The 23,012-nt window shown below is 49.4% G+C and overlaps 1 protein-coding gene across 3 annotated transcripts in view; it reads left to right on the top strand.

Annotated features, from left to right (window-relative positions):
• PMEPA1 (prostate transmembrane protein, androgen induced 1) overlaps positions 1-23,012 on the top strand; it is a 45,801-nt gene that overhangs the window by 4,896 nt on the left and 17,893 nt on the right. For 2 of the 3 annotated variants that reach the window (XM_054218524.1, XM_054218523.1), the window contains exon 2: positions 10,795-10,833. The exons of the other annotated variant lie outside the window; for it this stretch is intronic. In XM_054218524.1, the coding sequence (XP_054074499.1) occupies positions 10,795-10,833 (39 nt within the window). The remainder of the gene's footprint in view (positions 1-10,794; positions 10,834-23,012) is intronic. 3 annotated transcript variants of the gene reach the window in all.

Here is a 23,012-nt window from a genome sequence, read left to right as displayed (position 1 = left end):
TGTCTTACCAGATCCCTCACGTTCTCTGATACATGATGGCTCTGTTGTTGGCGTGTTTCATCAAAGTAATAAAGCCTGTCTGGAAAGCTTGCAAGGAGAGAGGTACGAGGGCCACTTTGCTGCAATTACATGGAAACTTGGTTCACACCATGAGCACACTCCCAGACATCCATAAAGCAAAGGAATCATTAATGTCAATGGGGATGCTTTACGCGGTGTTCTTCCCGTCTGTGTGGCGAAATTACTGGATGATTATTTTATAATTACTTTGGGTGGCAGATGGGCACTTGGGCAGATCCCAGGTGAGGAGACACATCAGAGACCTGCTCTGGGTGTGAGCAGCGCGGCCGAGTCCATCCTGGAGAGGAACAGGGAGGATTTCGGCACAAGGGTCCCCTCCCTGAGGGCAGGACCTGAGCCATCATCCGTCCTTCAGAGCTGAGGGTGTGGGGCTGCTGCGTTGCCGCTTCCTCGCTGTGCTGGATGCGGTGGCGGTGGTGGAGCTCCTGGAGGAGCGAGGGGCGAGCGCAGGGTGCGGTGCAGCGGGATCACGGCAGTGCTGGCCTCGGGCACAGTGCCGCCGCGGCAGGAACGGCCACCTGAGCCCGTGGCACCGCAGTGCTGCGGGATGCGGCCATAGGTGTCCGCACCTCGGAGAGCTGACGAGTTTTCAATACCCGAAAAAGTATCAGAGTGCTCTGTATGTGTACAGGTATAAACACATTTGGGAAAGTTAATTGATTGAGTAATACAAGAAAGTAGTTCAAAATGAACTGGTTAACGAAGCAGTCAGTAACCAGAGAGAGGAGTTGTGGAGTTTGGGTTTTTTTGGTTTGGTTTTGTTTTGTTGTTTTTTTTAAAGCAGATAAATTTCAGCTGTAGGAGTTTATCATCCAAATCAGAGGATTTGGGGAGCTATTCAGAGTAAAGAGAGCTTTGATGATTTGGCAAGGAATACAGCTTCTAAGGCAGCACTTTGATCTGTGTTTTAAATGCTTCTTTGTAATGACAGTTTCACAATTTCTTTTCTCGTTTTAAGTCAGTTTTGCAGAGGTATGTTTTGAGAGAAAATAGTAACAGCACACATTATTCTTGCTGGCTTTGGAGCCAGCTAGAACTTGTAGCTCATCCCAGATCTTTTGCCTACTATGTTAATTTTATGATTACACCAAAAAGGAAATTAGTAGAGATGTTAAATATTATCAAAGCTTTGCAAATCTTTTGAAATATCTCCAGTGTGAAACCTAAATTTGCATTAGCATTTTTGCTGCAGTATGTTGTACAGTGTTTATCTAAGTAGCCACCTAATATTGCAGGTTCCTTATATATCTTTTTTTTTTTCCCTTCTAAAAGACATGTTACTGTTTAGCATGTGCATCCTTTTAGTCTTGCGTTGCACCTGAAGACCTTGATTCTAGTGACTCGAGCTTTCTGAAGATAACCCGCTGCTGCTGTAGTGGTGCTGTTGGGAACCTTTTTCTTCCCCTTCTGGCTACGGCACAGATCAACTCTCGTTGGAGGGAGAAGGTTGTTGTCACCTACATATTCTTGTACGAGAGAGCTTGTTGCATTAATTTATTTAGTATGGGTAGAGTAGGAGAGAGAGTAGGAACTGGAAATCCTGCTTTAGCAGGGGAGTTGGACTAGATGATCTCTAGAGATCTCTTCCAACTCTGAAATTCTGTGATTCCATGATTAAGATTTTCATTTAAATCTTGTGTAGCATCTTTCCTTCTTGTAGCCAGTTTGGGGTAGAGTTTATACCTCCCTTGGGAAATGAGCAGCCTTAAGCCTGAGGGAAAACTAAGGAAGTTTTCCCAAAATGATATAGAGCTCTGTGTTAGCTCTTCAGGTGCTGTTTTTCACCTCTGTTGAGCTGTGACTCTAAGCTGTACAAGGCTGGCAGCTCTCTGCTTGTGGACCAGGTTCAGCTGGTGTGTAGAAGAGGGCACACATGTCATTTGCAAGCTAAATTAGCCCGTGAAGTTGGGTCTTCAGTGACGTGTAGAGGGTGGCATTGCTGGAAGGCCTTAAACAAATAGCATCATGTATACATTTAACTTACCTCCTTTTCCAAAATGTCAGTGACTTTGTTCAGTTGGACTTTATCCTTGTTATTCTGCGTATCTCTGTGGTATGGGATGCTGATGTGGAGCGTGTGAGGCTGCGTTGTCATGAGACTTGTAAATTCAGCCGTTACACTCAGGGATGCAACCAATGCACCGATACATATCTCAGGCTCAGGTTGGCACCAAGTCCCCCATCACCTTTTGATTTTTTTTTAATTTTTTTTTCCACCGCATACAGCATTGCTGTGGTTGTAGTTGATACGGTATCTCTTTTTTTCTCCCAGTGTTCAGACTTCCAGTTTCTCCTTGCTACAAGAGGAGGCTTATGCTCCACCTAGAAGAGGGTGTGTTTTTCTCTGTGCGTGATGTGTGTTGGTGTTGTCACAGGCTGTGGCGTTATACAGAGGTACCTGGCACATCTTTTGAAACTTGCCTCACAAGTTGTCGGTGTTAGTGGATGTCCACAGTGCTTTGAAATGGTTCACACAGTTGTGTTCAGTGTATTCAGTCTCACACTTATCTTCAGTAAAATGCCTCAGACTGGCTAATCTTTTCATTTGCAGTATACATTCAAAATGTGCATTTAGAAGGGCAGGTGCTTTTGCCCATGGCAGTTCTCTGCTCCGCTCGCGAGCCCCAACTCGTGCCCGTGGGGATTTGCTGGCACGAGGTGCGCGCTCCAGCAGGGGCAAGAGCATTTCCCACGTTCGCAAACTTGGCCCAAGCAACTCAGCAAAGCAGAATTCAGCCTTGGAGAATCAAAGTTGATTAACCCTCAGGCTTGGAGCATACTAAGAATGAAAAGAGGTACTTGCACAAAAATCAATAGTACTTTTAAAGAATATATGCAGGACGTGGTTTGGGGATTTTTTTTGATCTCTTCATTCTGTCCAATATGTTAAGTAGCTGGTTTGTTACTCTAACCCCCTACAAATGTTTGTCAGTAATAATTCTGTAAAACTATGAATCAACTCTGCATGACTTTGTGCAAATAGACTGAGTAATTTCTTTGTTCTTTTCTTCTTACTTTGTAATTGGATTCTGTAAAAGCCCAAAGGTTTGGTCTTGTGGAAAGCATGATTCATTTATTGGTGTCTGTGCCGACTAGTTATCTTTCAGTAATTCCAGAGTGCTGCTACAAGCCAAGAGTGATTCATACATGGCTAAGTGCACAAACAAATGGGGTCATGGCCATCTGCAGAAACTTTTCTAATCTATTTATGGTATCGGAGAAAGAAGTGGGTGTATTAAGGATGATGGAATAGGTGTCAATTACATTAGTGAATATAACCGGTTAAGTAACACTAACCATTACTCAAAACCACATCTGCTCATTGCTAAAGATCACAACAGTAGGTCCTATTTAAACGTTAACATAGGTCTGATATGAGAGATGGATTGAGCTTCTAGCTTGCCTCCTGAGGAACTCACCATCATAACTGCTATGGTAGTCTCTTCTAAATTCCTTAAAATTTAGACATTAACTTGCAGTATGAGTATTTGTAGTAGCAAAGTCGAGCTCTTTGATGTTGCAGGCCTCAGACATTATATACTTTACATGCAGAATTTGGCCTAATACTTAATTAACTTGCCGTTGATGATCAGTGGTAGGATTTTTCCTTTGTATATTGGGCAGGATGGCAGTGCACCATCTTAGTAGAGACAGCGGTGGTCAGCTGAGTCGGTTTTCCTTCCAAATGCATCTTCAGTGCTTTAAAATCCCAGGCGTAAGGTGACCTTCATCTTATGAGGTAGCCTCCCTCTATCTCCGTTCCATTTCGCTAGTGTGAGAATTCATTTTCCTCTTGGTAACTCCGCTAACAAAAGCAGCCCTGGCTGCAGCCGCCTCAGAAGTGCTTTGTTCAGGTTTTAGTCTTTTGCTCTGGGGGGAGGCAGTTTGCCCCTGCCCTGCTGGCTACGGGGCGGGGGGAGCTGGGGCCCCAGGGCTGGCGCTTGGGTTCCCCGGTGGGTGGTGAAGAGGAGGGGGTTTGGGACTAGCGGGAGGGGGTTTGGGACTAGCGATGGAGAAGAGCCGGGGCCTGCAGCACTGCCAGGGCGCAGGGTGGTGGACCCGGGGATGGCTCCATCCCGCTGCCACCTCCGCACCTCGTGCTGCAGCTGGGCTTCGCCTGTGGGAGAGGGGGATCCTGCCAGGTCTTGCAGAGCGCAGGGCTTCAGAAACAGCCCGCATCCACCCGATGGATGAGCGTCACTCTGGGGGTGAGCTGGGGCGGTGCCACGAGGTTTGGGGTGGCTGTGGCCCCGTCCCCCGAGCCCGGCAGACTCGTGTGGTCACTGCTTGTTTGCGTTTCATTTCTAAAGGGCTCGACTGGAGCACAGAGCTCATGGACTCAAATTTCTGTAAATTAAATTTGAGCATTGGCACTGGCAGAAAATATGGAAGAATTTGGCAACATGTTGTCGTCCTGCTCCTGACACTGTGAAGGCTGTGGCCATCCCCACTGCCCTCTCGCTGGGGTGCTCCCACGGAGGGGGACGGGCCCTGGCCAGCGCACCGAGCACACGACGTGGGGGAGGACGTGACCCAGACTTCTGCCCAAAGGACTGATGAGCCTCTCCTGATGTCTGAACAGGTTTCTTCGTATGCCCTTGCTTTATTTAAGTCAACAGATTGTGTAAGCCACATGCTAGATTTACCTGCAGGGCAAGTGGGAAGGAAACAGTGCCATTTGGATGAATTCCCAAAAGACATCTAACTGCTCGGCATTAAAACTTAACATTTCCAAGCCCGAGTCTCTACAGCTGTCCTGCTGAATCTGCTGTCTGCCTCCTCCATCCTTGTGCGACACATCCGTGGCTCCAGCTGCCGAGGACAGTCCTGGGGAAGCTGCCTGGGGGTCTGCTGTGGGCCGGGCTCTGTGCCGGGCCAGCTTGGAAATTTTTCCTCTTAGTGGTTTCTGTTTAATATTGTGATTAATACTGTTATTTCTAATAACACAAAAAGCACCGCCCCCACAGCGAAGCTGTGCCCCGAGCCTCCCACACCTTCCCATGCTGTTTCTCACCCTGCTGAGGGCAGTGGCCGGCTGTTGGAGCCCGGAGGATGAAATCCACAGCTCAGTAGCTTACGTGACCCAAGGTGGGACTGGTCACCTTGAAACCAGGATGGATTTCCTTGTGCTCTTCACAGGTATGGGTGTGATGAGACCCGGTTCCTCGAGGGTCGGAGAGCATCGATGTCCCCAGCGCTGGCCTGGGCGGCAGGGGCTCAGCTTTGCTGAAGGCAGACATCTCTGATGCTTTCCTGGAGGAGCAGGTCCTGCTCTTTCTATGATTTTTTTCATTCTTTCCATCGGTATTCCACCTTACCAAGGGTGGTCTCTTGACTTCAGTAACTTAGACCAGCATATGCAGATTAGGCTCTTTAGGACTGAGCTTTGAAAGTACCTTGGCCTGTTAGGTGCTTCCTTCAGGACACTTCAGGGACAACATGATTTATGGACATTTGCTTCACACAATTCAAAGTAAAATTACCTTAATTTGCAATAATTTCCCGTATAATAACAGGAATCTCACTTCTGTTGTTTCATTTATATTACTGTAATGGGACTTTGCTTGAATGGGAAGATGCGCTCTCGCGTTCAGTGTCTTCTCTCCAGCATGCTCAGACACACACATGGGGTGTGTAGCGCTTAATGATACCGATCACTGGCGTGTCGTGCAGTTAACATTTTATATTTGTCTAGTGTGAGTTATTCATAGCAGTATGTACAAATTGCACCTTTTTCAGCTTTTGCAGGGAATGCAGGTGATGGCTGTGCTGTCAACTGATGTGCCAGAGATGGGCTCAGGAACTGGGGGTGCAGAGGTTTCTGGGGGATCCTGCGTGCTCCCAGCAAGGCGCAGAGCAAACTATGGGGTTACATACGCATCTGGTCTTGCTGATAGCTTTTAATCTTCATAATTCTCATGGGTTTTCTTGATAAATACTTCTCAACATCCATTGACTTGCCATCCAGGCCTGAATTGTAAGGAACAATAAACATAATGGACAGCCTCAATTTAATAGATTCACTATGAGCTTTTTATTAGTGCAGCTTTTTTTTTTTAAAAAAAAAAAAAGCAAAGATGACTGCATTTATTTAATTTAGGTTCAGAAAGTAGCTCTTTGAAATCCGAGGGAGGCACGCCTGCGTGGGCTGGGTTGTGCAGCACGGGAAGGGTCTGTCCTGCGGGCGCTGACTGCTCTCGGCTGGGTTAACGGCTGCCTGCGGATGTTCAGGAATTTCTCTTTTGAGTTGACCGCGGGGTTTTGCTGCTGTTCAGACCACAAGTGCACTCCAGTCTCAGCAGGTTCATGGCTTTGGGAATGCTTTTCATCCCCTCCTCTTCTTTCTGTTTGCTCGGGATCACACTGTATCTTGCAGCCATGTGTCTTCCTTGGTTACGCTTCCAGAGATTTGCAGACCCACATTAACCATCTATTAAATTAAGCAAAATGGCCTTTAGAAAGCTACATTTCAAGTGGAAGAAATGCTTTATGTAATATAGGGGTATGTGAGGGGACCTAAATACAAGCTTAAATTGGCTGTTACGAAAATAGGTATAATTGGTTTTTTGCACAATGATTTTACATCTTCTGAGTTTAATGTCCTGATGAAATCCTGCATCCAGTCCACCGGCAGCCGAGATGGGAGTTGGGGAGCCTGAGTAATGGTTCTAGGAACAGCCTTGCCCTCGTTTGCAAAGTCAGACCTAGCTGCTGTTTGGGGCTCTGTGTGGTGAGGAGGGGGTTTGCCCCGCGATCGCCCTGTGGTCTCCCCCTGTGGCCACCCAGGGCTGGGCTGGGCACGGGACCGGGCATCCCTTACTGGGGTTGTAACTGCTGTCAGGCAGAAGATGCAGAACTCTTGCAGACGTCCTGTCCTAACTGTGCACGTGCCAAGGACTGCAGCTTTGTTTTCCAGCCCGGTCAATGCAGTTAGGTGAAGTCGTTGGGTCATTTAGTAGCTGGAGGCACTTCTGTGGGCTTGGCCTGAATGACTGTGTCGCTTCCCTCTGGGAGGCTTTCCCCCGAACCAAGGCTTCCCCGGTCGCGACTGGGGCCAGGGGATGCTGTGGGGGCTGTCACCCAGCTGCTCAGGGATCGGGAGCGTGAGGAAGTGCAGGATATCACGTTTTGACCTTGCATCCTCGTATTAATCCAAATAGTCTTTCCTGTTTCTATATTTAAAGCCTTTCCATTCTTCTGTTTGGAGAGGTAGAGCACTGGCTCTCTTGGGTAAAGACTGACCTGTCTTCTTTTGGAAAGCTGGTCCCCAAAGCGCTTTTCTCCACAGAAAACCTCTCCTGCTCATTGCAGGGGGTTTGGACTAGATGACCTTTAAAAGTCCCTTCCAACCCAAACCATTCTGTGCTTCTGTGAAAACAAGGCTCCTCCAAATCTTCTTGGCAGGAACTGAAAGAATATTTTTTTTTTTATTTGGTGTATCTTCCACCAGTTAGGACTTAGAGCTGGTTTTTATTCTAGCTTAGTAAAGGTCTTGCAAGGATAAAAAAAACTCTGTTGCTTTCCTAAGAGTGTCTTAGCCAGCACATGGGAGGAAGGCCTGGCACTGTGAGACAGGGCAGAAAAAGCTGAGATAGGGTTTGTTGCTTCTTTGAAACTGTCCTTTTTTCAATTGTCCAAACAGCATTTCAAAGAAAATCTCAGCTCTCCTCTACCTTCTTCCAGCATTATAATTCTATATAATCACTTTTCTGTCTCAAAAAGAATAGGGAGTGATTTCCACCCCCCCACCCCCCCCCCCCCCCCAGAAGAAGGGAGGGATAAATTCCAGATGTTGCTAGGATACACTTTTTGCCTCCATTTAATGTTTAGTGGCTTTTGGTAAATAGGCTGCAAGAGATGGGGCTGATGTTTTATGCCAGGACAAATCATCTATGATAAATCCCATCTGCCGATGGGGAGCATATCTTGGGTGTGACTTGGTGTGGTTTGGAGCTGGTCCTGGCGTTCCTGCCTTGCAGAAAGGCTGCAACTGGCCTGGGTCCTTTGGGATCTTCGCCCTTGGTCCTTCGGGGTGTTCGCCCTCCCCTGGCACCTCGCTGCCCAGCTCCGGATCCATGGTTGGGAAATGCGGCACGAGAGTCCCTGCCCGCAGAGACCCTGGCATGCGGCGCGGTGGGAGCGAGCGTTTCTGCTCTCAACTGGCGTTTCAGGGAGCAGCTCTGATGGGCAGCTGGCCCTGCGAGCCGCCCTGGGTGGGATGCCTGGTCCGGCAGGATTCCTGGCCACGCTGCTGGTGGGCCAGGCTCTGTTGGTGCTGGTGCTGCCACCCAGCAAAGAGCATCCCTGGACCCTGCCCTGTGTGAGGCCAGTTCCAAGAGCTGGGCTCTGGGGACGGGCAGTCCTCTGCCCTCCTCCCACAGCAAAGACTTGTCTTTTTGGTGCATGCAATGCTTTTACTTGCTTTTGGAGACTTCTTGCAGGCTAAACCAAAAATCATTTTCCAGCACGTGTTGCACAGGTGTCGTGGGACAAACATGGCATCTCCATTCCCTGTTTCATGTTTTCACCTGTTTAGACTAAGTACATCTTTGTTTTGTTGGCAGACTCTTTGGTTGCACAAACAGTGTAAGACAAAACCACTGACAGGTGTTGGTCCAGCCAGTATAATTACTGGTTCCTCGCTGCTGCTGGTGGGCAGGCAGCATGAGCCACCCTTCTCTCGGAGACGTCTGGCGGGACAGGGCTGCAGCAGGGCTCCGGGCACTCATCTGCAGGGAACACACGCCCGCTGCTCAGACACTCCTGTGCCTCTTCCCTGCTGCTGATGGCATTAAAACAAATGTTACACATATGGAGGAAGGGAGGAGGACCGAGCGTCAAGTTTAAAGCACTGACTTCAAGTGCAAATTCTTGTGTGCATTTTAAAGTTGGCAAGATTCATGGCTAAACCAAAAGGGCAAACGTGAGCAGGTGAGAGCCAGGCGAGCCCTGAGAGGCGAGCAGCAGCATCCTCGAATCCTGCCTGGCTTCAGGGGGTTCAGGCTCAGTTCTCCCGTGCATCCCGGGCTGTTGCCAGAACGTCCTGGGTGAGACGTGGCATGAGGGGAGGATGTGCCCACGTGGGCATTCCCTGTGCTGCGCAGCAGGGTGTTGGGAGAGATGGTGCCTTCTGGAAATTTAACCAGAGAACAGCCGATCTTGATCCAGTCAGCGGTAGGCACGGAGGGTTTTTCTCCACCTCTGACTTTCATTTGGATTCCCACACCTTTGGGGCCTCCCAGAACTTTTTGGGCCTCCGCTTTTTCTCAGCCTCTACTTTTCCCTTGACCTCCTGCCCCTTTTTCGGTCTCCGTTCTTCTTTTGGCCTCCCACCCCTTTTCGGGCTCTGCAGCAAGCCGGCTGCGGAGGAGGAGGAGGTCACAGCTTGTTGCTGCCCATTGGCGTGTGGCTCATCAGAATTCCTTTCTTTCCTGTTCTGTGAGGCTTGGTGCTGGCAGTGCACAGGCCTGCGGAGGCCTTTGGCTCCCGTGTGAGTGCAAGCAATGCCACACGTTTGCACCATCGCTTTGGGACTTAAAATCAGCGAGCTGACTCCGAGCCTATGGAGCCCGAATTATTTAGCTGCTGCCGTAATTTACAGCCGCTCTCTGGCTCTTAATCTTTTCCTGGGGTGAAAAATTTTCTCATCTCTGTCCTCTCAGGTGCAGGAAGTAACTTCCTAAAGCTTTATTTGAGAGGAATGATGTGTTCCTGTGGCCCCTCGAGCCTCCCGGCTGCTCTCCTGCACTGTGAGGTGAGGAGCAGGCAGCATGTGAGCACCCAGGACTCAGTGTCTTGAGAGCCTCCCCCTCCCTGGGTAAAGGACACTTTTATGGGCCAGTAGGGCTCCTTTGGCATCACGCTGTGGCAGGTGCTAATCAGTACCAATTAACTGTTATCAGTGACAGACAGTTCTTATGGGCTTCATAAAAGAGCCCCGTACACAGGTTTTCTCTGGTGAAATCCTTGTGGGACTGCAGAGTGCTGGCCTGGCCTGCGGTGGTGCTGGGAGGGTCCATGTCCCGTCACCCCACCTGTTTTGCAGCTAGTAATGCCCTGCTTACTGATGGGCCAGAGAGTAGCCATGAGCTTTCCTCACTTGAAAATGCATCTGCTTGGCATTGCATCTGGGGTTTTGAACTAGATTTTGCTTTGGGTCTTCCCTTCCAGCACCCCCCAGCCTCTGCCCCCCACTGGGGACTGGGTGTCAGGAAACCCTGAGCGTTTGCCAGGGCTCAGCTGCATGTGTCTGCAGAGGAGATGGCACAGGACATGTTACCCATGGCACAGTGTTGCCGGCCACGCACAGGTGGTCTGGCACTACGGAGGGAAGGTCTTGGGGTGGGCTGAGTCATCCCAAACTCTTTAGAAACCTTCATAAGGCTTCAGCGTGTCATTGGGCAAGTTGGCCACAAGTGCTGCAGGACAGTGGTCCCGGGGAAGTGAAGAGGCACAGATGGGGAGGAACGGGACCTCGTGCCGCAGCTTCCGGTGTGGGAAAAGCATGTGGGGTTGTTACTGGCAGTGGTGAGACCCAGCTCACAGCGTGTTGGGTACTCCTGGCCACTGCGGAGGTTATAGGTTTGGGCGCAGGTGCCAGCCACGGTTGGCTACAGGGGGGCTCGTGGAGGGTGAGTCCCCCAGAGGGGAGCTGGGGGGATGTGGCTCGCATCACTGACGGATGCTTTCTGTTTTTCTTTCAAATGTCTCCAGGCACTGAATGTTTAGGTCGCACCTTTCCAGGTAAACTGGGTAAGTGAAGTATTTCAAGAGTTGCCAAGATCTAATTATGAAGGCTGATTGCATGATTGCAGCTGCTGTACTATAAACACCCTGGTTACTCAGTTGACGAAATGGGTGGTTCATTGCCTTGCCCCAAGAGCGGCGGTACCCGCTCTTTGGAGCACAGAGGGGGATGCAGTGGTGCCTTCAGAGGCTGATTTTGCAAACCTGATGGTTTTTGTCTACCGATAGCTGGCTACATTTTGGTAATCCTGAATGGGATTTTTTCTTCCACTGTTCAATATAGAAGCATCTTCAGAAGCTCTAGGTCTTTTTAAGCGCAAGAACTTTTCCATTTGCTGTTACTCTGGCAAACTAATGAGCAGCATTACGTTGAGGAAAAAAGCTTTCACTGTATTTTGTGAAAGTAGTTTGACAATCTGAAGCTTTTTAAGTCATGTTATGTTAGACTCCTGTTAAGCATGGCAGGAGCTGCTCGTGTTCAGGATGGACAAAACCAGGCATCAGGAGCCCTGGTGAACCAGTCTGCTGGATTTGAGCTGAACATGTCTGCAAAAGAGCCTTTGCTGGTTTAAAAGACATTTTCGTAATGTGTATGGGTCTCTCTCTCAATTTAGAATTGAGTTTATGAGAGTACCTCAAAAGTAAGGCGTCTTTGCTCAGATGTGGTGTCCTGAGCCTGCTGGGGAAAAAACAACTAAATAAAGTGTTAACAAGTGGTGAATAAATGATTTTAATAAATGGCTAATCAGTTGTTACAGAGCCTGGGAAGTCAACAGAGCTTATGGCCTTGGCTTATAACCACACTCAGATCTTTAACATGCTCATAATACCTACAAGTCATTCGTTAGACCTTTATTAAGTCTCTATCAGTAAAAGTCATGATCTAAATTAAGACAAGAAATAATTATTTCAGTTGCTTTATTTTGAGCCTGATGGCACAGTCTGGTTGTACAGCAAGATAGTCCTCGCTTATGCACGAAAGCTGTGGGGCCCCTGCCATCCCCCCGGCAGCGTTGCTGTGGTGGGAGCAGCTCCAGGCTGGGAGCAGCCGGGGCGTGCGGGGCCAGTGCAGCCCTGCTGCCGGAGCGCTGGCGCAGGCCGCAGGGGAACCGTCCCGCAGCACCAATGACTTGTTTATATTTATTTTATATTAATGCCTTAAACAACAGATTTCAGCAGATAAGCCAGGTGGGCAGAGGGAGCCCAGTATCACGCTCCTCTGAGCAGCATAGCTTGGAGCGTTTTCACTCTGGCAAAAGATGTTTGCTGTTGCTCGACTGTTGTAAAACTTGTACCCATTTTTTTGTCCTGTGATTTAGGAAAGCATGTGCGCAGGGATGTGTTCTAGCTGTGCTGCTCTTCCTGCTTTTCCTGGTCTTCCCTGTCCCATTTTGTGTGTATGTTTGTGCCTCAGGGGGGAGGCAAAGATGCAAGTGAAAACACGTGGTTTTCTTAGAATATGAATAACAGAAAATGAAATATAAATATTTTTTTGTTGCAGAGTTGTTCCCTGCAGTCTCCAGTTGCTTGCTCCTTTGCCACACTTCTACTCTTTCGGGTTTTTTTATTCTCATTAGATGGATAGTATTTGGAGTATGGTGTAGGACACTTTAGCGATCTTGCTGTTAGCTTAATTGTGCACCCAGCGAGGAGCGGTGTTTGCAGACATCAGGGCATGCCTAGAAAGTCTCCTTGCTTCTGAAAGCCGTGGTCTGCCAGACATGTCTGCCTCTATCTGATGGCGTTTTGCCTCGGCTTTGTTGTCTGGGTCCTTGTCTGCTGCTACAGCCTGGGCTGCTGTTGCCAGACATCGCCACCTTCGATGGCCGCATCCTCCCAGAGCGCCCAGTCCTGGCTGCAGAGCTGGGACCCCCGGGGAGAGATGCTCCTGCCCATCCCCATGGTGTCTGGGCTAAAGCCCTGCACATGTGGGGACGTCAAAGCACAAACCCTGAGCAGGGAGCACCACTGCACCCGAGACCAACCCAAGGGAGATTTGTCTTTCATTGGGTTTTTTTCTTACGTTTTTAGACTCTTCTACTGTCTTATGGTAACTCCTGGATGTCTCCGGTGTGGATGCCAGACCCTTAATTTTTGTTGTGGAACTCTCTCACCTGCTGCGGGGAGGTCAGTTCAGCTGAGCCCCAGCCCCTGCCCAGAGCTGTGCGCTGGGGCCACGTCAGGCACCGCCATCTGCCCACAGGGAGAGAAAAGGGGTGCAGTTCCCATGGGTCTTGTGCGGGCTCTCTGCTCCTCACAGAGTGCGGAGGGTAAAGAGGAGGAGCCTTCACCAGGGAGCCACTCATCTGGTTTAGGAGGGGATGCAGTCCTTGAACTCTTTAAAATCAAAGAGCAGGGTGAAGGGTTTGCACAAAACAAAATTCACAAGGCAAAATACGTAACTAGATGAAAATGTGTGGTCTACTGATTTCTCAGAAGTTTGAATAAATTCTGAGTGGACACACAAACCTCCTCTGCTTCTTAGAACCTGGGTCATGCTCTGTATTTGCTGCCATGCTCCCCTGTATTGTTCTTTAGTTTATTGTTGTGGGTTTGGGCATTTTGTTGTGGTAGTCTAAAAGGATTTGTTCCCATAACTGCATACTGCTGATAAAATCCCAGTGTAGGATCTGTCAGTCTTCCTGTGCCTGTGTACCAAAGATAAATCGCAGGCAGTTGTCAGAAGATGAGCTGCTGCTGTGGCCGGTGCCCGGCTGCAAGGACGTTTGGGCTGGACCTTGCCGAGAGCGCGGGTGCACGCCACCAGTGCCACCAGTGCATCCTGCTGCAGCTCCCTGCTCCGCAGGCAGCGTCAGCCTGGAGCACCTGGGGAGGGAGTTGCTGCAGGAGGGATGATGTTTTGGAAATGGGGTAGGAAGCGATGGAGGCAGGGGGAGAAGAAACTCCCCGTTCTCTTTTCTCTGAGTAGAAAGGTATGGATGTGGTGCACAGTGTTCTGGGGAAGGATTGGCATCAGGTGACTGCCAGGGTAACAGAAATTCAGCTGTTTGTATTTTACCTCCAATCAGAAGGGGATGGGCTTTTAATGGCTACATAAACTGTCTCAGCTGCTGGGGGTGCCTTTGCTTGTCTTCAGGCAATAATTCTGAAGGTCCAGCCTGGGAGCAGACACCTGCACTGGCCGAGGTCCCACATGAGCAGCGCTCCCATGCCAGCAGGCACTGCCGATGCCTGGGGTGGTGCCACCAGCTCTGCACGGGCCAGTCCCTCTGGTGTCAGTGTCTGTACGGCTGATGTGGAACACGTCTTCTGGCAGAAAACACGGCTTCTGAGAGGTAGTCTTTCCTTCGGGAAGAGTGAAACTAACAGCTTTTGTTTCATGTCAGTTTTGCCAAAAGTTCTCATCCCTGGATTGTTGGCGATGGTGCTTTTTGGTGCAGGACCAGCCCCACCGTCTGCCGGGAGTGCTGGGGGCAGGGGCTGTTCTCGCCCCCCATGGTAGCATGGCCAAGGGCACAGCGGGGGCCTGGCACTGCCCCATCCTGGGGTGTGTGGGGTGGCTGGCCAGGGGCTCCCTGCTCTGCTGGGGCATCCCTGCACCCCCAGCTGCTCTCCTTTAATGTGTCTTTTTAAGTACTGGGTAATAGTGTTTTCCTTCTGGCAGAGATGAAGGAGGGCTTTTAATAGGTCTTTTGTCTTCTCTTCATGCTTAGCTATAGCATTTTTAGGGTATTTGTATTTTTATATGCAGGGACCTACAACGCAGAGAAGCCAAGGGGCTTGCCCAGGGTCACACACGCAATACATGTTGGAGCTGGGTCTCAAATTTGGCTTTTCTGAATGCTGAGCTGGTCTCCAGGCTTGGTGGAGACAGAAAACCTTGGTTCATCTGTTTTTAACTGAGATGGACAGGGAAAGCAAAATGTAAAGGCTCTGTGGAAGGAAGCACGTCTTTTATTGTTTCCTCCTGTGGTTGAGCTGGAAGACGGAATGGCTGTGTTTAGGAGAGTGAAGATAGTACATGTGAAATACATGGAGGCGTAAGGAGACTCGGGGATGGTCAGGATGGAAATCCGTGATCTCCTCCATTTGCGTGGGGAGCGGGAGCTGCCCCAACAGCCACAGCCTTCCTGTGCTGGCGACGAGGGGTGGGCTGCCTGGCTCCCTCCCCTCCCTGATGACCCGGTGCCTTTTGGGGTGAAACCTGTGGGTTCTGCAGCTGGGGCTTGCGTTGCTGACCTGTCCCGCGGTGCGCCAGTGCCTCCCTGCTGGAGGCACACAATGCTTGCCTTCACCCGCCAGCAGACTGTGGGTCTAGATGCTCTCCCTGCCTTTTGTTAGGGGGGTCACAGGTTACGGAGCCTTCCTAGCTCCTTTCCCCCCACTGGTCAGGAATGCTTCCCAGAACTGGGTGCTCTGCTTGGGTTGGCAGCAGGGACCCTCTGGAGGGAGTCCCCCCTGCTACCCAGACACACTTAGATTTAAAATTCTTGTGGCAGCTCCCAAAAAGAAATGTGCTTTTGAAATGCAGTCAGGATCACCCCCACTCCAGTTCTTGCAGGCGCAGATGCTCAGCTGACACCAGCTAAATAGAATTCTTTTAGCCCTTGCCAGTAAGTCTAGAGCAAACTGCCAAAAAGCATCGAGGACCAAGATAGGAAACGAAGTCAGGCCTGAGCGAAGTACTTAGAAATGAAGGATGGAACGGATGTGTTCTGTCTCTTGATTTCTAGCACATGAGATGCTTCAGTTTCAGGGTTTTCTTAAAATACAATGGTGGAATTTTAAAGGTTTTCAGCAGATACAAAGCAAGTAAGTCCCCTAGCAACAAAGGAAAGTTTTGATTCCCCCCCCCCTTAATATAGACTTTTTTGACATGAAGCATTTGTGAAATCCCCACCTCCCTTCCCCTCCCCCTTCCTTAAATCAAAGATGAGTTTTGCTGGAGGAGACATTTTTAATGGCGTTTAGACATATTCAGAGATAGGACTTGAGCTCTTGGTGTGCATCTGCCTGTCCCCCCTGTCCTAGGTGATGCTCCCGCAGCCTTCACCCAGCCCTTGTGCTGCGGCCCCAGAGAGCAGCCCCTGCCTGGGCTGGCAGGTAAGGGGGTAGAACTGTGCGATAAGGAAGTTGGTAGCAAGTTTCTTGTATGATTTTTTCTTTTTTTTTTTTCCTGGCAATAAGATGTAACAAAAAAATTGGCAGATTCATACTTTTTGTTACAGAATTAAAATCTATTAAATAGTAACAGGGACCCAAACCCTGAAATAGCTACCAGGCAGTGCTCTTGATGAAGTGAAATGCAGCAGGGAGCCAGATCCAGAAGCATTTTGTGTGTATGTGCACATGTATTATGTGTGAAGAATGAGTGTATGAAGCTCAAATAGAGATTTTTAAATAGAAATAACATGGCAGCTCTTTCTCTGTGAATCCAAGGCTATTATGTGTCTGGCTCTCGCCAGCATGAATTGCAGAGGAAGTTCATGTGAACTCCATGGCTGATTTGACAGCTGTGCAGCCATGGTGGGTTCGTAGCCTGGACACTGTTGAGCAGAAGCAATGACATTTCTCTGTGTCTGGTGGTTTCCCTCTTTGCAGAGGGTGAGGGGGCACCGGAGGAGCCTGTTCCCCACCTGGTGTGGGGATGAGCAGTGGTGGCATTGCCTCCTGCCCTGCCAGGGTTTGGTGCTCCCACATCTTGCCAAGGGACATGGTTCTGGAGTTGCTGAAAGCCATGACGATGCAAGCACGCAGGGTGGCTGCAGCCAGGAGTTCACTGGGGATCTTTTCTATCCTTACAGCAAAACCCACAAGTTACAGTCGGGTCGAGGCAGTACAGCAGCATGAACTTCTTCCCTAAAGCTTTGTTGGTGGTCTTGGTTACTTCCCCTCTCAGGGGAATGTCACCAGCTTGCACTGCCTGGGGGACACAGGCCATCCTGCCATGCGGTGGGGACATGTCACTGGGCAGGGTGTCAGCCACCGGCTCCTCTCCTGGGACAAGGGGCTGCTGCGGGGCTCTGCTCCGGCACCTGTGGAGGGGCCATGCTCTGCAGTCCAGTGGGTTGGTGGCCTCAGGCCCCCCGGCCCTAGTCTGCTGCCTCCAGAGCCAAACCTGGCTTTTTTGCCCCTGGGGAAGCCCTGGTGCCGTGTGGGGAGCAGGGCACACCTCGGCAGCGGGAACAATCCGGGTTAATTCCTCTGTGAACCCATGATGCACTGAATGATGCTGCTTTTACAGGGTATGGGGGGAAATAATGTTAAATTAAACTCTGCATAAGGGAAGAAAGGCATCCAGCCCCATTCTTCACTGCTCATTTTAGTAATTTTTTTCCAGATAACCTACACATCTGTGTCAGTGCAATTAAAGCAGAAATTCTGTCTAATGAACAGTTGTAGCCCTTGGGATATTGCGGAATGAGCAGTGAAGTTAGAAACAGTCTTACTAAAATAATAATTAAGAAAGAAGGGTGGGGAGAGAGAGGGAGGTGCAGGCGAGGCGGTGGTGGGATGCCTGTGGGACGAGGAGCAGAGAGGAGCAGCAGTCAGCCTGGTTTTGGACTTCCAGGGGTGACTCTCCCCACCGTCCCCCCGAGAAGCAGCCGTATGGTGCGGTTGGACCCAGGGCTGGGCACGTCCCAGCCCCCTCCCTCGCCGGGGGCTTCTGGTCATGCCATGTCACAACAAAATAAAGTCTTTAGAAATCTGTCTTGCACTTTGTTAGAAATGGATGGCTGTAGACCTGCGGGGCACTTGCTCCATTGTGGGCAGCGCCTGCTGTCCTGCCAAGCCAGATCAGCTGTTCTGCATATAAACATTTTTTGAGATTTCAGTTCTCCAACAGCTGATAAAGCTCAGGAAGGGAGGAGAATGTTTCTTGTGTTAGACAGGATTATATCTGCCCTTGCTTTTCCTGCTAAATGGTCCTTTTTCAGTAAAAAAACACGCTGTGCACACCCACGTAGTTTGCTTTAACTTTTCTTTCTCTCACTCTCCTGGGGACAGCGACTGCCCAGGCTGAACCGTATCAGTGATGGAGACTGGTTGCTTTCTCTCATGTGAGATGGTTTGTTCTTTTGCTTTTAAGTAAATTAAAAAAAAATACATCCTTTTCAATTTTAACCCTTGGAGTTTTAATACTGTCTCTCCACAAGTCATTATTTTATATCAATAAATCAATTAATACGTGGATCTGGCCCTTTCAGACCTAATACACTCCTATTTAGAAATGCATGTGCTGCAGAAAGCTAGTGATAGCTCAGATTAACAAAATAAAAAAAAATAAGCAAATGCGATTTAAGAAAAAAAAAAAGGCCAAACAAATTCCACTGGTATGATACACTGGAATGATTTTAGTGGAATTTATATCTATGAGCTGTGGGGTTTTTGTGGTTTTTTTTTCTTTTGAAATGGTTGTGAACCAGAGTGATTACTTATCATTTTCATTTTAACTCCATCTGACAAATCGTTTTAGATGGAGAAAGCAATACTGCATCTTTAAATGGCTACTCTGTCAGCGCATCTTGCAGGGCTTTAAATGCCCTTTGTTATCGCAGTCTAGACAGGACGCAGGCGGAATATTTGATATGTTATAAGGCAAAGATTTGACAAGGTTGAATTAATTTACTGGCTTACTTAAAACTGAATTTCAAAACATTTTTCCTTATAAACTTGACTTTCTCTCTTTATCCTATATGGGTTTTTTCTAACTTAGTACAGTGTGTTTCAACTGTTTAGACTGGGAAAGGAGACATTAGCTTAACTGCAGCCTGCAGTACTTTAATTGCCCTTTTTATGACTGTCTAGACATCATGCAGATGCATGTTTGTGGTGAAAAGACATTTCCCCCTCTGGTTATACGATAGTCTGAAACCTTTACGTTGCCTATCTCCTTACCCCCTCTGCCTTGGAATGTGCTTTACTTCCTCCATTTCTGAAAATCACTTTTTCCTCTGTTTTATTTTTTGGACGCTTCAGTCCCCCTTTTTCTGTTCTTTTCCATGTGCTTATTTGCAAATGCTAATGGTTTCTGGGGGAATAAAGGTATGTGGAGCAAATCGCTCTTGGAGCCTCGCCGGCAGGTCACGCCGCAGAAGCCGCAGCTGAGGGGTGGCTTTGTGCACGGTTTCTGTGCGATGTCCTGCGTGTACCTGCATCTCTCTGCAAGTGGAGCAGTACGTGTGGATGGCTGTGTTTGTTTGAGTTCCCCTTGCCATAAGAGCACAGCCTTGTAGGCCAGGTTTAAGAATGAAAATATCAGCAAGGTTTGAATGGGTTCAGAGTTTTAGTTATGCAAATCGGATGCATTAATTAACGCTGTTGCTATAGCTACTGCTTTATTGTTAAATGCAGTGAAAAGGGCAAGCTGTGTCCATTGATAATCTTCCCCCCTTCCCTGTCCTCCCGACGTCACCCTCCGCACGGGTGCAAGGGCAGCTGCCGCTCTCCTCCTGCTGGCTGGGGGGCAGCCCGAGCATCCTTGTCCCCGGGGGCCTGCCAGAGCATCCGCATCCTCGTCCCCAGGAGGCCGCCCAAGCATCCTCATCCTTGGGGTACCACTCAAGCATCCTCATCCCTGGGGGCTGGGGGGCTGCCCACCACTGGAGCATCCTTGTCCCTGGGGGCAGGTGGCCCACAGAGGTGGCATGAAAAACCAGGCTAGAGATCACCTCTGTGGAGGGAGTGGGCGAGCTGGGGGCCTCTCCCTTCCAACTGCCTCCAAAACCTATTGTTGGGACTGACCTCGCGGGTCAGCTCTCCACTGCCATTCAGTGTCATCAGTCTGCTGTGTGGGGACAGGATGGGGGTGCTGGGGACAATGGGGTGGGCTTGAGAGATGCAGATGTGCCAGGTGATGGGGATTGGGATGGGGAGGCTTGGCTTGTCCTGCCATGGCCGGGCAAGGGGAGGGCATGGGAACCCAGCCCTGTTCACAGCTCCAAAAACTATCTCTGCTGAGCAAACGCTGCTGGGCTTTACATGGGAGAGCAGCTTCTCTTTTTGTGCATGCTTAAAAACTCACAAATTGCAAAACACTACAATAAAACTTAGATTTTTCCAGCATATCTGCTGTAGGAGTTAAACCCTTTCTCAGGCTGTTGCTACAGCTGAGGTCAAAGTAAATTTATTACCTTTAATTTTGTCAGCTTTGGGGTGTTTTTACTCACCTCCCCCATTTGCTCTGGTGTGTGTATATATAAAATATTTTTCACATGTCTGTGTGAGAGTACGTGCAGGCATTTGCTCCCATCTGGTGGTGGTCAGACCAGTTCAAGAGCTGAACTTGACTATTGCAGTGACCAAACAGCAGTGTGTGTGTCTGGGCATTTGCATGCTTTTTTGCATATTTTGTTCTGCAGTGCATAATTATGTCTAACTTAAGATTGTCCTTGTTCCATGGGAGTGCCTTACCTTGTGGAAGGTCGCTCCTTTTGTAAGCAAAAGCTGCAAAACAATATAGATGATAACAGCGCTTGAGGAGAGGGGGAGAAGGGAGAAGTGTCCTGCTGGACGGCCTTGGACAGGGCTGAGGAAATCTGGTCGCAGTTGCAGCCCTGCCGTGACCCGTGTGGCTTTGGCCAACTTGCTCAACCCGTGATTTCAACACTCGTCTGTGGGGCGGCTGGTGCGGCACCATGGCCTGGAGCCTCGGGATGGGGCACGGGGCATCCCCAGCACTGCTCCAGGTGCTGATGGGCTCCTTGGGGCTGCGCCGGGAGGGTGAGCAAGGCTGTGCTGATTCACGTGGGGAAGGTGCCGGAGGAGCGGAGGTTCCCTGGGCACAGCTCCTTGTTTTTTCCGGCTTCTCCACACCACAGCCCTGGGCCAGTGCTGGGCACCGGTCAGTGGGTGTTGTGCTCAGCACAGGTGTTGGTCCTCATGCCCATGTCCCTCTCAGGGTGCCCATGCTCCAGCGCTGGTCCTACAGGACCAAAGCCTGTTGGGAATTTGCTACGGAACAGTTTTCCCAGGAATAAGTGGAAATGGAAACTTTCTAGAAGACAGCTGGGGTGGAGGGAAGTGGAAAGGGAGGGCACTACGGAGGGAGACTTGGTAAAACCTGGTATATTCAGCATTCAGCTGGGAGTGGCTGTGGTCTGTGCTGATGACAGCCATAAACCTTCACCTTGACACCCATGCACCGTCACCGCTGGCTGTTCTGCAGCGGGGTGTCCCGCGTGGAGCAGGAAAGCCTGTGACATCTTGCTGCCTTGCAGTGAGGAGAATGCTTTGCTGCTGCTTCCTTTCTGTGCATAGAACAAGTACAGCATCACGGATCCTCGTGACCTGCAGAATTAAAGTTTCCTTGTTTTGATGGGCCTGGAGACTAATGAAGTGCCTGTTCCTGGGTGCCTCCACGGAGCTGGAGGGGAGCCGGCTGCGGTGGTGCCAGTGGCAGTGGGTGTGGTGCTGGCGGTGCGGCCGAGTGTGGAGCTGCAGGTGCCCCGTCAGTGTGAGGCAGCTCCGCTGCAGCAGGAGACGAGTCTCACATGAAGCTGGAATCAGAAACCCAATCCCTGCAATTGCTGTGAGCTTTCTGGAGAGGTGGCAAAGCCCTTCCTGGATGGAGCACTTGCTCTCCTCGGAGTGTCCGTGACTGGCAATTTGTCTGTTGGAACAGATGTGGGCAGCAACAGACATCTATTTCTATAACTAGAAACAAATTTGGTAATTGCCTCTTTCAACAGGACTTGCTCAAGCAGGAAATGAAATTCCTAAATGGCAGTTAGCAGAAGTATTTATAGCTAAGTTCATAAATGAGATGTGCTTTCCTTTGTCATGAGTTTCTGCTGGGTGGAAGGAAAGTGGTACCAAGCCACATATTGATTGGGAGTGTTTCCAGGGTGTACAAAAATACTTATTTATTAATGTGTTTATTTTTACTAGCTGTAGAAATACCCCTGACAAATAAAACCTCTTTGGTCTTTCGGGGTGGGCTGGCAGGGTTTGATCCAGATGTTGCATACTGTGTTTTTTCACTCATTCTTTGGTAGGTCTTTTTTCTGGTTCATGCTATTTATGATTGCAAACTGTAAACTGTCATTCCCATGTCCCTCTCTGGATGCTCCTGTTCAAGGGGCGGGTAATGCACTGCCCTTGCTCCTGTCCCGGTCATTGTCCAGGCTGGTGCTGTCATGCCACCTCTCAGGGAGCAGGAGATGCTCTGGTTGTTCTCAGCTTGGTGGGGGCCATCAGCCTTGCTCAGCATTTTCTAGTGAGTGAGCAAATTTACCTGTCCTTTAAGCGCAGAATCAAAATTACTTTTTTCCTTTAATCTAGTTTAGCTGTCCTTACCCTTGGGAGTGACTTCAAAAGCAATGTACTCCCAGTCATCTCAGTAGACTGTGATCGGGCTTACTGTGCACAAAATACATTGTCTCAAAATCCTTGAAATGGGGAGGGTGAGAGAAATAGGCACAAAAAGGGAGGGAAGTGGTTGGCATATGCAAGATTTTAGAGAGTTTGAATGTCCCGAAGAACCTGGTTAGTTCTCATTGCTCTGAGGGAGCTTTGGGAGTCTTTAGGAGTTTCTCTAAACGAGTCTCCAGCTGACAGGTCTCTCCCCAGAGCTGGGGGTGTCCCAGCAGAAAGAGTGGATTACCCCAGCTCTCAGGTTGGCAATTCCCATGTGAAAGCCATGCTGATCCTGCCTTCCTGGCCCTTGAGTGCAGGTCCCACTCCCCGTAACCATGGCCATGCTAGTTTGGGAAGGTCACCTTTTAAAAACAGTTACTGTGTTTTAAGGACTAAAAAAATTTCTGAGGCCCAACCAGTCTGATATTTCTATGGCTATAAGCATGGAATGTGGTCATTTCCTTTAAAACAAACAAAAAAAGGGGGTGGGCGTGCAGAATGAGGCCATTATTTGCCAGTGACTCAGAGGATGTGATGCTTGATTACCCGGGGTGACAAATGAAGAAAATGAACTAAATTAAATGCATAGTGATGGCCCAAGGATTGACACTGTGAACATGACTTCTTGGGGCCCCATCACCCTTTTTCCAGCAATGTTTTTTCTTAAACTGATTCCTTTTCTGAGTCCCACTTGCTCTCTGCCCTCCTGCCCCACTCTTAGCATGCCATGACCAGCTTGCACAGCGTTATTTCTGCTTGCTACCTCAGAACTGGCCATATTGAATCTGGAAATGCAATTTAGCTCTTAACTGTACTGATGATGCATGAAGCGGGACCAAATCCAACGGACTCTTCCCAGCTGTCCT

Source organism: Rissa tridactyla, chromosome 12, assembly GCF_028500815.1.
Source record: "Rissa tridactyla isolate bRisTri1 chromosome 12, bRisTri1.patW.cur.20221130, whole genome shotgun sequence".
NCBI classification, from domain to species: domain Eukaryota; kingdom Metazoa; phylum Chordata; class Aves; order Charadriiformes; family Laridae; genus Rissa; species Rissa tridactyla.
The sequence above is the reverse complement of the archived record's forward strand: the minus strand, read 5'-3'. Positions and strand labels throughout refer to the sequence as shown.